The sequence below is a fragment of the Vicia villosa genome, linkage group LG4, assembly GCF_029867415.1.
Source record: "Vicia villosa cultivar HV-30 ecotype Madison, WI linkage group LG4, Vvil1.0, whole genome shotgun sequence".
NCBI classification, from domain to species: Eukaryota; Viridiplantae; Streptophyta; class Magnoliopsida; order Fabales; family Fabaceae; genus Vicia; species Vicia villosa.
In genome coordinates this window covers 170729254-170744865 of record NC_081183.1, presented here as the reverse complement: position 1 = coordinate 170744865, position 15612 = coordinate 170729254, and the positions used below count along the sequence as shown (strand labels likewise).

Below are 15612 nucleotides of genomic sequence, written 5' to 3'. Positions count from 1 at the left end.
TTTCTCAGGGATTGAAGCTTCACCTTCTTCACTGATACGTCACCATCGTAACACCTGACTAGTATATCCCACGCCTCCTTTGACGTCATAGAATCAACAATCTTCTCAAGCACATTCACATCCACACACTGATGGATGAAGAACAACGCCTTTTGATCTCTCTTCCTCATTTCTCTCTGCGCATCTCTTTGTTCTTCCGTTGCATCCGCTGCAACCGAAACATATCCTTCAGTGACAAGATCTAGAACATCTTGTGCACCAAATAATACACGCATTTGAATCATCCATCTATTCCAGTTTTTACCATCAAGAACTAGAAGTTTGGTATTCAAGTTACTTCCACTCATCTTTAAACTTGTGCAGAAAAATAGATTTCACTCACACTCACACAGTGTTTCCCAACCCACAAACAACCAAGAAAAATATGATTCAACACAACTTTGTTTCCGAGAAACAAAATCAATCACACACTACAGAAAAAAAGGTCTCCTGCCACGACCAGAAAATCGAGGCTATATGCAAAATAACTGTGGCATAACGCTGAGGCCACGGTTTGGCCACGGAAATCCAACTGTGGAGTATGCGGCCGTGGCCTAAAGTAAAGTCCACGGTTTTTTGGTATAGACCACGCCTTTTTGACAACCGTGGCTTTTTTAGGCCACGGTTTAGTGTTGAAGCGGTAAAGCGGCAAGCAAAAAGTAATAGGTATTATTTATTACCGGGTGATATAGGTTATATCGTATCGTAGTCCACAGAGATTGGTGATACCGAACTGCCGTTCGACGGTTTCTTATGGTATTGAGTTTGGGTTTAAAATGGGTTGAAAGCAAACAAGTAAAAATTAACATATGAACATAAAAAGAATTCATTCTTGATAGAGAATAGCTTATTTGGTTTGAATCTAAACTACTCCTCACAAACTTAGATTTATCACTCCGCCGTACTCAATCTACAATACTCGTCAGAATCACCACATATCCCTCACATCAATGTCCATGTCTGCAACACCGACGGAAATTCACTATATTGCTCTTTCGACGATGTCTCCACCGATCGAACAACACAGAGACATTAAACTCAGATATTATGTGGATGTTAACCCTAATCCTATGTCTAGAATCAAAAGCTAACAGATATCCCCCTAATCAAGATCTATGGTGTCCATGTCTGCAACAACACAAATCCAGAGCATTTAAGCAAAAAGATCAAGGAAACACCGATTAAGATTTGTAAAGCAAATATATTATACAACTAGTACAAAGAGTAACAAACATCCATGTGTTTAGAGTAAACTTACAAACAAACCCAACAAAAATGGTTACAAAGAGAAGAGGAGGAGGAGAAAACCAAATCTTTCGCGGTGTCAATCACGATCAATCGAGCTCCCGACCAAGAATCTTCCGATTACAAGCCACAAATGTTGTTTTCTAAGCTCAATCTACCAAAAATGACCTAGGATGAGTTGGGGTTCAAAAATACCCAAAACATACCTAAAAAATATGATTTTACAACATATATACAAAACTGAAAATCGCAGACCGCGCTAAGCGCGCCCACCGCGCTAAGCGGGCTGTTTTTTATTGTTCTTAAGCCGCCAGACCGCGCTTAGCGCCAAAAACCCGCGCTAAGCGCCCAACTCTCTGCCAAACGGGTCAAAAATGCTTCCAGACCCCGCTTAGCGCGGTCAATCCCGCTTAGCGCGCTCAACAGAACAGCAAATCTTGTTTTGGTCATATCTTGAGAACCGTAACTCCGATTTGCGCCCGGTTCGAAGCGTTGGAAAGCTTATTCCATGCTCTATCTAACAATGAACAAATTGCAACCAAATTGATGAATTTGATCATCCTTATTTTGAGCCTTGTCCGCCGATGAATTGGTAAAATCGCGTGTTCGCCGCCGTGTCTTCGACACTTTATTCCTCAAAGCTTCGAACACACATAAATACCTACAAAAAGACAACAAAACTATTAAACGGTATATATTTACACGAAAACATAACAAAACACAAACGATACAAATATACACAAAAACGGGGAATTATTCAAACGGTATTAACAAAAAGTATCGATAAGTGCCACTATTTACAAACACAAAATAACTACATTTTGGCACTTAACAACTCTCCCCAACTTGAATTTGTTTGTCCCCAAAAAAGGCCAAACACTCAAAGAATCAAAAGCGATATTCAAGCAATTACGCAACAACAAGTTTTGAAAAACGGACAAGTGTATGACTCAAATGCAAAACGGTACACACAAAGTAAATACTTACCACTTAAACTAGGACGATTACATAAACACGAAACAAACACAAATTACAAATAATATACCAAACATTCTAAAACAATACAAGTTCACAAATGAATCGCACCTAGCAAAATGAAATCATCGGTAGATGACAAACACACAAAATGAGGTAATTTCACTCACCCACAATCTTGCAAACAAAAGATTAAATTATGCAGTCATCCCAAATCATATTGAAACTACAAAGGCAAGAATCACAAGGACTTTCAAGGATGTAATGTGGCTTGGTTAACAAACAAGTGATAATTCCTAAAGCTAATCGAAACAAAAACTTGCCTAAACCTAAGGGAGTAATTACTTCCACAAAGTTTCAAACAATGGAATTTCAATCCAACTTTCTTCTTCATCACAAGTTTCACACCAAAACACAACTTAATAGCACAATTATTGCACACTCTCTTTTCTTTTTGTTTTTCAAACTTTTTCTCTTTTTTCTTTCTTTTTCTTTTCTTTCTTTTCACATTTTTTTTTCTTTTTTTTTTTCTTTTCACAACCTCACACCAACCACAATATAAGCAAGCAAACATCCTCTCCCCAACTGGAATTCAACCACAATATAAAGTGAATACTCCCTACTTTCTAAGGCAAGGTAAAAATTCAAACTATAAATCATAGTTGAGGGTTCAAGAAACAAAGAATCAACATCCAAACACAATTGAAAACCAAACGCTCATAGACAAGCATTAAGCAAAAACAATATGGATATTGACAAAAAGGCTCAAAGGGGGTTACTAATGCTCACACACTCACAAGGTGAATTGATATTTGGCTATGGTAGTTGTGCTCAAAATGAAACAAAAATGCCTTGATCACTTTCTTACATTTATACAATCAATACAAACAAAAGATTTAACATAATAAAATCCAGTTAAAACAAGAGTTGTGGTCTCCAGCATATGTAAATAATGGAAAGCTACCTCACAAAAAAGGTGGGAACTAAAGTGATTCACAAATGAACAAGTATACAAAAGAATGAATGGCATAAAAGTTGTAAAAAGCCTAAGTATCATGAATATGCTAAAGTCTAGAAAGCGGTAAACACATACCTTGAACGTGTACAAAACTTTAACAAAATCATTACCATACACTCGCAAGTCGAAACGATCAAACTTGGAAAATCACCTCAAATTCCTCAAGCTACTCAAAACAAGCTCAAAGACAAACACACAACTATTAATATACACAAACTAAAAAACCAGATGAAATTGTCTAAACTAAACATAAACTAAAAAGAATAAACATGCTTGTTTTACGTCGTAAGCTCGACGCCTGTTATTTAAGAACGTTCCTCCAAGTCACTTCCACCCGGTTATTCCTAACCACACACAAGCAAACGTGAAAGGAACCAAACAATGATATAACAAATTTACAAATATAGAAAACGTGTGCAAGTATAGTAAACATATACAAGTATCAATATAAACAAGTGAGAATATACAATATGTGCGATATATACAAAACTCAACACTAAAGAAACTATCGCAATGCGAATTCAATAAAAACACCAATCCCCGGCAACGGCGCCATTTTGTTGAAGCGGTAAAGCGGCAAGCAAAAAGTAATAGGTATTATTTAATACCGGGTGATATAGGTTATATCGTATCGTAGTCCACAGAGATTGGTGATACCGAACTGCCGTTCGACGGTTTCTTATGGTATTGAGTTTGGGTTTAAAATGGGTTGAAAGCAAACAAGTAAAAATTAACATATGAACATAAAAAGAATTCATTCTTGATAGAGAATAGCTTATTTGGTTTGAATCTAAACTACTCCTCACAAACTTAGATTTATCACTCCGCCGTACTCAATCTACAATACTCGTCAGAATCACCACATATCCCTCACATCAATGTCCATGTCTGCAACACCGACGGAAATTCACTATATTGCTCTTTCGACGATGTCTCCACCGATCGAACAACACAGAGACATTAAACTCAGATATTATGTGGATGTTAACCCTAATCCTATGTCTAGAATCAAAAGCTAACAGATATCCCCCTAATCAAGATCTATGGTGTCCATGTCTGCAACAACACAAATCCAGAGCATTTAAGCAAAAAGATCAAGGAAACACCGATTAAGATTTGTAAAGCAAATATATTATACAACTAGTACAAAGAGTAACAAACATCCATGTGTTTAGAGTAAACTTACAAACAAACCCAACAAAAGTGGTTACAAAGAGAAGAGGAGGAGAAGAAAACCAAATCTTTCGCGGTGTCAATCACGATCAATCGAGCTCCCGACCAAGAATCTTCCGATTACAAGCCACAAATGTTGTTTTCTAAGCTCAATCTACCAAAAATGACCTAGGATGAGTTGGGGTTCAAAAATACCCAAAACATACCTAAAAAATATGATTTTACAACATATATACAAAACTGAAAATCGCAGACCGCGCTAAGCGCGCCCACCGCGCTAAGCGGGCTGTTTTTTATTGTTCTTAAGCCGCCAGACCGCGCTTAGCGCCAAAAACCCGCGCTAAGCGCCCAACTCTCTGCCAAACGGGTCAAAAATGCTTCCAGACCCCGCTTAGCGCGGTCAATCCCGCTTAGCGCGCTCAACAGAACAGCAAATCTTGTTTTGGTCATATCTTGAGAACCGTAACTCCGATTTGCGCCCGGTTCGAAGCGTTGGAAAGCTTATTCCATGCTCTATCTAACAATGAACAAATTGCAACCAAATTGATGAATTTGATCATCCTTATTTTGAGCCTTGTCCGCCGATGAATTGGTAAAATCGCGTGTTCGCCGCCGTGTCTTCGACACTTTATTCCTCAAAGCTTCGAACACACATAAATACCTACAAAAAGACAACAAAACTATTAAACGGTATATATTTACACGAAAACATAACAAAACACAAACGATACAAATATACACAAAAACGGGGAATTATTCAAACGGTATTAACAAAAAGTATCGATAAGTGCCACTATTTACAAACACAAAATAACTACATTTTGGCACTTAACATTTAGGTAGCTTGATTAAGGTCGCGGTTTGTATTTGCCATGACTGCAAAACTGTGGCTATATGGTAAAGCCACAGTTTCAATTTAACGTTTACGACACAGTATTGGTTCAAGATATAGCCACGGTTTGGTTATGACCACAGATTTAAAACCGTGGTTATATTTTATGCATTCTAAACCATTAATCTTGTCACAGTTTATCTGTAACATTAATTTTATATATATATATATATATATATATATATATATATATATATATATAACACTTTTATCATTTCATAAGTGTTTCATTTTGTCTTTCCTTTACATAATTAAGTCTAGGGGTGTTGAACTGTTGAACAGAACCGTCAAACTTAACCGAGGAACTTTAGTTTTCTTATATTCGTTGATCCAATGACCAATAGTTTTGCAAAAAATACAAAAGACATATAAAACTTTTCATATTCAATTTCAACGTAAAATAATCTTTTACACCAAGCTACGTTATCTCAACATATGGGCATATTCAATATCAACTTTTCATATTCAATATCAACGTAAAATAATCCTTTAGGGAAGAATCAATGTCAATTGGAGAGCCTAATTTTTCACTTTGTTTCCAACCATTGTCCAACTCCAATGCTAGTTGATATCCATCCTGTAATAATGATTAAACATGTCAATGATATTTTTGACTTCATCTTAACATTGATCAGATTAAATAGTATATACCTCAATAGCCATGCATCCTCCTTGGCCCATAAATAGGATATACCTCAATATCCATCCTGTCATTTACATTGTTTTCCTCATGAACAACCATAACTTCCTATAACTAACTTACTACCATAACTTCTAGACATAGGAAGAGCAGCTCCGTATCAACAAAAACAAAGATAAGCATACCTTCAATAAGTTTCAATTATAGAGCCAAGCTTCGTGGCAGGTACAGAGATGATTTAATTGCCTCAGTTCCAGGACGTTGTGGTGTTGACTTAGGTTATCCTATAAGCAAAGTCATGAATTGCAATGAGTAAGTTTTCAATATTTCTTTCTTTATAAAATTACACTTTAACAAAATTTTATTTATACTGTTTATGAAGAGATAAACATATATAATACACTTCTATAACCGGTGGAGAAGATACCAAGATATTAAGATTCATGTCATTGTTTGGATATTGTTTGTATAATTGAGGAATGATGAGTTTCCATTATACAAACAATGAATCTTATTTTAATGTGTATCATGTAGTGCTTGTCTAATGTTTAGTATAATGATTCAAGAGCTACGGGCTACCGAACTTCTAAGTTATGCATTTCAATCTTTATGCTATTTAGCTTTATTATGAATTTGAATATTGAACTATTAGTGGGTAAATGTGATTACATTATATATTATACATGCCGTATTTAGGTTTTTAATATTATTTTTATATTAGCAATACTCTCACGAGTTAACGGAAGCTCCAAGAGTTTACCTACACTCTCAACTCAAGTTTAACAACCTAACAGTATTTTCATTTTAAAATGTGCCAGGTTAGTTTACATGAAGAAACCCCAGTGACTGTATCCCCTCTAAAACATAATGGTAAAGATTTGAAAGATTTCCAGCCAAGATTCATATAAAATAAGAGAGACAACCAAACAGAGGTGTTAAAGATAAAAGTAATTGAAGATTCAATCTTACTTCATCATCTTTTCCATTCATGGGAAGGGAAGCTCTTGCTTTAGCTTTAGATAAAATTATCACACCTGATTCTGCAGCATCGTGTAAAGAAGCTCGAATAAACTCTGCTGAGAGAATGCTACAAAAAACAATACAATGCACTATAGTTCAACTCTGTTCTCTTCCAAAAATTATAGGGTGATCAAAAATCAAGAAAAGCAGTAGAAAGCACTGTCAAACGAATTTTGAGATGCAGGTTAATGGAACACACAATCTAAGAGAAACTAAACAGTAGCATACGCCACCTTGATAGATCAGGACAGCACTAAAAGTTTACCTGTTTATTGATTCTATAAAACCTGTCACATGATCTCTAAGATGACGAAAGTAGTGCAACCCAGTGAGCTCATCTCCATCCTATCAAAGTTACAGTAAACAAATAAGAGTAAAATTAGCATATAATTCTCTCCTTGTCCTTCAAGTTCCCATTGACATTACATAGTAGAATGTCTCATTAACAGACTTCAAAGAAAATTAGTTATGTTCAACGCTAAGTAATTGATGTCACTTACAATATAAAATTAAACTACTCAGTCATACTGTGATTGATATCAGCTGCCCACACCCACCTAGCAAACACTGATTGATATCATCAACACACACAGCAAACACTGATTGATATCATCTACACGGACATTAATAGACATCACCCATCCATAATAGGGTCTGGTAACATTATTCCAGCCCCATAGTATAAAATATAAATAACAAACACATCAACTTTTTGCAGCAGAATTTCTTTAAAAGATTAACAACATACACTTTTACAGACTAAAGAGACGAACTTGTTACTTAAAAAGCTTAAAGGACTAACTTGTTACAAACTTCTAACTTTAAGGACCAAATGATGTATTTGACCAACACAAAACATTTTAAGTTGGACATCCTTTCCTAGTCATGATAGGTCAAACACATATAGTCCTCACAAAAAGAAAAACTCAAACTAAAACATATAACAACTTTCTGTCTCAAGTACAAGCTATCAAAATTACAAAAATACCTTTTTAATTTCTACTGAAAATATATTCTCTCCCATCTCTCATCTTTCTCCCCTCCATTGCTCTCTCTCTCTCTTCTCGATCTCATCTCTCCTCTCCCTCCTTTCTTTCTCTCTCCCTTCCTTATATCTATCTCTCACCCCCCACTCTCAACAATTAATATTTACATTTGCATTCATAAAGGATGTAAACAGACCCTAATATTAATAGGATTTTCATAAAAAAATTAAAGTATACCAGTAAATGTTGCAAATCGTCAGTTACATCCAGTGCTCCAGCACAATCTGCAGATGCAACAAGCTGAATCACAGCAAAATTAATCAACTTAAAATGGATTTCCAGTTGCCAAACAATAACAATCCATAAAAACAAACGATAATTAAGGAAACATGGGAAAATCAAACAAAATGATAAACAATGAATCAACAAAGTGTGACAGTTAATCAAGTGACAGCCAAAGTGATTCCCTAGGAAACTCATTGCATGAATTGATTAATTAACCAACTCGTATAACTACTCCAACAAAGCAAAGTAAGTAAACCGCAAGTAGTTTCCCCCATAAATTTCCATAACCTATCAAATCCTATCCAGTATAGTTCCCACATTTATAGCACAACACCTTTCAAATTATAATTGAGGAATGATGAGTTTCCATTATACAGCATAAACTACCAAAACTATACTTGAGTTGAGTCTATAATAATGCAAATGTATCTACAGAATTCAGAAACTTACTGCAAAGTAAACTTCGGAGGCCGATTTGAAAAAAAATTCATGTATTGAAATGTTAATCATCTTTGGCAAATCACCATTTGAAAGAGAAATGTCATCAGATTCTTTATGGTAACCTTGAGGTACTAAAACACCCTTTCTCTCACTGAATAAACCATTGATTCTGAGTTCGATAGACGAGTTACTTAGCACAGGATTGTCGACGAAAGAAACATTAAGAGCAACAGTTTTGTCTAATGAAATTGTCTTTGGAAGAGTTTGCAGTAAATCGTCGAGTTTGAGCAAAAACTTAGTCAAGCATTTCAGAACAAAACAAAACCATAAAAATTCATTTGTTTTGTCCTTCCATGTAACAACTATGGCTGGTTGCCAACAACAAAATTATTGAAGACTTAAAGACAACAAAGAACTTAATATCAATAGTCAGATAGTGAAAACATGTTAACAGAAACTGAAAGATCACAGCTATGAACAAAAGACATAACATTAAATAAGAGACATAAACATAGAAACATGTTATGTATTAAGTGTAAACAGGCAAAAACACAAATAACACAGATAAGAAACTGAAATGAAAAAATCTGAAAAAGAAGACATAATTGTTATTCAAGAGGTTTTTTACATCAACTTTAGTACCATCAGTGAGTACTCCATGATAAACAATTCCATAGCCACCTTCACCAAGAACATTTTCTGGACAGAACCCACCAATAGCATCTTCAAGCTCTCTCAGAGTGTACCATCTTCCCCAACCAAGATGTGCTACCTCGGGTCCAATTCCACCGACGCTACCACTCCCAAACCAAATCAAACCCCTTTGTTTAGCCAATAAAAAAACACAAAAAATCAAATCAAATCAATACGAAAAACCCTGAATTCAAAGAGTGAAAATCACATCCACATCAACAAAAAAAAGAGAGGAAACCGAAAACGGAGAGAGTGAGCTATCAATTAAGTTGTTGTTGTTATACCGTAAGATAGGAAAATGAAAATTTTAGGAAGAAGCATACCTGAGTTCGTGAGTATGTGAGTTGCTTCGAGCTTATTCCATGGCCGCCGTGAGAAAACGAGAGAGAGGTTTTTCTGTTGTTGTCGTCGTTTTCGCGAAAGAGAAAACTGAAGGCCATCGTTGTTGTTGTCGCTCGCAAGAGAGATGATGATGAGAACGAAAAGCTACAATGGAAGAGAGAGCAGAGAGCGTGAGGACGGGAGAGAGAGGCTCCGCCTCTTCTCTTTTCCTTCTAGGGTTTTCAGAACCCAAGTTTGAGTTAAGAGATGGAAAGACATCGTATTTACGTTTTTAAATCTTTTAAAAAAAATTAAAAAAGAAAGTAATTAATGAGAGGGAAGCTAAATAAATTAGAAAAGCAAATAATTAATGAGAGGGAAACTAAAAAAAAAAAGAGGGAACTTTTGGAGGTTTTTTTTTTTGGGGCTTTGGCCACTATTTGAACTGAAAATTGTAAAAAATTATAAGGCCTCGGTTTGTTGATTGCGGCTTAAAATATCTACCGTTCCATAACCGTGGCAACTGAGGTAAAGGCCACAGTTTCACACTACGGATTCAATATTTTAAAACATATGTCTACAATTTGAAAACCATGGCTAAAGCGTGTATTTGGCCACAGTTTCAGAGTTGTGGAAAAATTTAGCGTGGCCGTAGGCCATATTTCTAGTAGTGACACAGTCACACAAACTCACGTTCACTCGTGTTTCCCTGTGTTTGGAACCGGAGCTCTAGATACCAATTGTTGGTGCACAATGAATAAAGATGATGACAAAGAGAATAACGACGCAAAGATTAATGAGAGAGAATAATATTGTATATTCTACTTGCGTTGTTGATAAATGATAGCTACTACAAGGCTATTTATACAAAAGAAAAATCTTGCCACATCAGCCCTAATAAAGTAAACTTAGTGAACAAGTATAAAGGTACACATAGTACAAAGACTAACAAATACTAAAGTACCCTTACTAACTAAATAGATAAGCTAACAGGACCCAGAAGATAACATCTTCTGGTCAACACTATCTTCTGAGTAACCATCAGAAGATCATCCCACATCAGAACTTCTGATGTTCATCTTCTGAATATTGAATTACTCTTCAATAATAACTTCCTTCAGCATACCGCATACGATAACTCACCACATCACTACAATTCATCACCGATCATCATCGCGTTGCAACACCTTTGTCCTTTCATCCCGCCAACTAGCATTCAACTCTTCCTGCAACAAAACAACAACACCGATACGGAATCAAGAACCACAAGGCACTTCGTAGCATCCGCACAATCGCAACAACAACGCAAATCTGCAACACTCACTTCACCAACCACATCGCACGCGGTCGCTATGAATTCATCTTCCAACAACGAACTGCTTGGCATTGTCAACGTTGTTCACCATCAGAGAACCTCAAGCGTGGCCGAGCTCACATCCTCTCCGTAGGTAAACGTATCTTCGCTCATTCCTTCCCTCATAATTTTTGTCGTTGTTCAATATTTGGATATGTTGTTCTACTTAATTCCTAGGGCTTCTGTGCAATTTCTGAAATTAAATGATATGTGGTGAGAGTTATTATTTTCAAGTAAGAGATTCGGATTTAGGAAGGTGAATCGAGTAGGTTTGTTTTTTTTGTTTATTTAATTTGTCTGAGTTTGATGGTTGTTTTGCTGCAACCGACTATGGTGAAGGAGATAATAGGTTGAAATTGAAACAAACCGAGTGAGAAAATTGAACGTGAGGAGGCTGATGGCTTTATTGTCTTATTAGAGCATCCACATTCATACCACTTAATTTTTGGTATAAATGAGTTTCATTTAATATAATATATTATTTTACACTTTGCAATTAATTAAACAACTCAACTATATTTTATAAATATCCTTACCACTCATCTAAAATTTTAAAATAGTCATACTAATTTCACAATATACATTTATTAATATTCACCAACACATAAATATTAAAATTTTATTCTAAAGGCACAATGGTTAAAGAACGCAACGATGCAATTTATTACCACTCTTCAAATTTGAAAACATTCTAACATGGTTCCATTGATAAATGTGATACTACTGTCAGAAAGAACCGATGTAGGTGCTCTTAGAATTTATTTTCTTTGAATGTAACCTCGGCTTAAGTGATCTTTTAGAAGCTTAATCCGGATTCTTTTACAGAGAAATTAACATGACACTCCTAATTTTATACATGCCACCCTCCATTTTATACGTTTCAAAAATACCCCTAATATTATTAACTAAAATTTTACCTTTTCAAAGAAAAAAATTATTGTTGTTGAAATCAACCAAAAATTAAATTTTCAGTACCCTTTTTTGGCCGATACCATAAATTATTTGGTTTTCACAAATTTTTGGTATCTTTTTACCGAAAATTTCAAAATTTCTGGTGCGACTTATCGGAGATTTTAAAAAATCCGGTAATTTTACAAAACTCAATACCCCGTCCCAAAAATTTCACAAATTTTAGTAGAAAATCCAGTACCGGAAATTCAAAATTTCCGGTGTGTAGCGGAAATTTCTTTAATACTGAAATTTACGGTATGGAAGACGAAGTTTTATATCTTTGTGGTCCTGATCCGACAGCTTCAGCTTCTTCCACATATTCATGTATTGATCTTACACAGTACTTCGTCATGGATATGGTAAGTTTACTTGACTTCATACATAATTGTTTTTTGTTTTTATAAATTGATGCAGTTATCTAATTGTACGTTTTTGTGATTGTCAGATTCTGGAATCACGAGATAAGGTTCTAGAATGGGCACGTTCAATTGGAAGAAGTTATGGTATATATTGTTGTTACAATCTGATCCGATTCAGCTAATGGAATGCGAGGGAGGAATGATAAATTGATTCTGGATTGTGAGAGAGGAGGAAATTACAAAAAGAAAAATGAAGTTGCAGCTGCTTCTGATGACAATTATACTTTGAAGCTTAGATGCCCATTTAGGCTGCAATCTATTCCGAGTGGTATTGGTTAGAAGTGCTGGTTAAATGTGGTACACATAATCATAGACTAGAAAAGGATTTAATAGGTCATGACATCTCGGACCGTCTAAAAGGGGATGAAAATGGCGGGTTGGGATTTTAGGCCCGCCGCTCACTAAAGCCTGCCCCGCTAAAACCCTCCGCCCGCCATACCCGCTCTGTCAAAGCCCGCCGCCCGCGAAAGCCCGCCCCTCCTTCAAAACTCACTCTTTTTTTAGTTAATTCTAGTAATTTCAATTCTTGATGGTTTATTTTATACATTTATTTATAAATATATGTAATATTTTTTTAAGTAAATTTGTTAAAAAATTGCTTTTATAAAAAATTGTTTTAAAAAATAAGTGAAAAGTTTAATTAAAAGGTAAAAAAAGTCTATTAATCTATTAAAAAATATATAAATAAAATAGGCGGGTAAGCCCGCCAATCCGCCATCTTGGCGGGGCGGGCATGACTTTTATGTCCATTTTATTTGGCGGGCATGCCCGCCCCGCTCGTTTTTTGGCGGCCATAAGGCGGGACGGGCGACAGATGAAACGGGCGGCCCGTTTTGCCACCCCTAGTGGCATGTATAATATGGGAGTGACATGTTAATTTCTCCTTTCTACACCACCAGCGGATCCAACACCTCCTTTTCCCTTAGTTGATTTGCAATATGTTTTGGGCTTGCTGAATTTAAAGCCCAAATAATTATTTGTCTACACTCTTCTGGAATCGGCTTATACCACCCTTGGCAGCTAGTTTAATTTGATCATGGGCCAACATCTCTTGGACCCAACATCCTCACTCCTTGACAACCCATCGAGGATTTAACATGCCACCCCCCAAGTTATACATGGCACCCCCATTTGATATACTTTTACTATTATACCCTGTTCTAACACTCCTAAAATTCAAGAATATGAAATTCTACCGAAAATTTTCAGGGGTGCCGAAAATTTCGAAAAAAAATTCTTGAATGCTTTCTTTATCTTTAGATTTCTCATTTGCTTGCTTGTTTCCATGAATAAATTGTGAATTCTCGCACTCTTGGTCCATATCCCAAGTCGTAACCCACTCTTTGTAAGTCGATTGTATTGTGCATCACCATCGACCATGCCACTGCATTCTTGGTCCATATACCAAGCCATATCCCATGTTTGTAAGTTGATCACCATGTGCATCGCCATCAACCTTGTTTTTCAAACATCAAATTTTTTCACAATAAATCTTGACTTTGTCAAGTGAGCGAAAACTCTTATTCTCAAATAAATGTTAACTCACTTAAGCATATCCAAACACTTTCAAAAAATTTAAAAACAATTCAAATTCATTACTTCGTTTTCTGCCCAAGCGCAAAGTATCTCTTTGCCTAAGCGCAAATCTTTCCCAAGTGCAAGCACCCATTTCAAATTTGTCTTTTCCTCCCTAGCGCGATTAGCCCCTCTTTCATAAAATAAAATCAATTAACAAACCTTCGTGGTTTATGCTTCTACACATCGAAGTCTCTGACTCTTGGTCCATACAAGGCTCTGACTTCTTCACATGAAGGATATGTAGGCACGAGAGCACAAAAATAAATAAAAAACATTTCTTTTCTCATATCTTCACTCTTTTGCTAACAAACGCTTTATCATAAAAACACATATTTTCAAAAGATTCATATGCAGTACCACAGATGAGAGGAGTACTAATACGTTTCTCTTGCATAACAAATCTCTTTATCCAGATCTTCTCATTGTTGGTTTTATTGATAATTTTTTTTTTTTTTTTTGAAAAACAATAAAATTTGATGGCAACTATGGTATGATTCTTTCTTAGGTAGCAAAAGATCCCGAATTATATTCTCACGGTGCACAAGTTTCATCCACCACTTCATGAAACACAAAGGCATATATACGTAACAAATTTCATTTTCACAATAAATAAAATACTATCCTGGCAACTCTATTGTCTTTTAGAATATTTATTCACTAGTCTAAGATATATATCTCTTTCAAATCATTCCCACTAATCATACTTGCAGCTTCCATAACCTGGATATCAAACAAAACAAATTGAACTATATGTTCATAATCTTATATCAACTACAAAAATAATTTATGTATCAATTAAAAATTATCATAAATCAAATACACATTATGCAGTATATATATATATATATATATATATATATATATATATATATATATATATATATATATATATATATATATATATAAATTATTAAAAGTAATAACGATATGCAGTATTATGAAATCGTTACTTGGATCAGAAAGAACAATGAGACCGGAATTTCTAAAAAACACGTTGCAGAAGAATTCATCTTTTCCATGATCTGCATAGAAGCGATTCATGGCACGAGAAGCATGGCTGTATAATGTGTCTGGTTCGTAACATTCTTCACCTTTTTCAATCATGGAGCAATTATGGGTAATGCAAGCATGTATAAGGTTGTAATTCAGCTCTTCTAGACTAGCTGAAGGTTTTGCTATACACCAACTATCTGGACCATTCATTGTTATCATTCCATTACCTCCTGCAATGAGCATAGAGATGAATATGATAATTGAGCTGATTGAATATTTGGTCATAATGGTGAGATAGATAGGTTGGAAATATTGAGAATCTAAATGGTGATTTTGGTTTTTTCTAGCTTAGTGGTGTTAATGTGGAGTGAAAGGGCACATTATGTATATAAAATAAAAGGGTTTATCAATGTCATGTGATTCAATTCTATTTAAATAATTTAAACAATCAATCTGGTTATCGTCCATGTTGGCGAAGTTTGTCAATCATCTGTCTCTCTGATAGCATCATTAAACCATCATTCGTTTGGTTTAATAAAAAAGATTCGACCGATGAAAATGTTCTTTTCATTGAAACAAAACTTATGAA

The 15612-nt window shown here is 35.3% G+C and overlaps 1 protein-coding gene across 1 annotated transcript; it reads right to left on the bottom strand.

Moving 5' to 3' along the window:
- Positions 1-14155: 14155 nt before the first annotated feature.
- On the bottom strand, positions 14156-15392 carry LOC131600275 (glucan endo-1,3-beta-glucosidase-like). The gene is made up of 2 exons (XM_058872462.1): positions 14981-15392; positions 14156-14750 (listed from the first exon to the last, which is right to left on the bottom strand). Exons 1-2 carry the CDS (start codon positions 15306-15308, stop codon positions 14725-14727), a joined length of 354 nt encoding a protein of 117 aa, XP_058728445.1. The 5' UTR covers positions 15309-15392; the 3' UTR covers positions 14156-14724.
- Between the last annotated feature and the right edge of the window lie 220 nt (positions 15393-15612).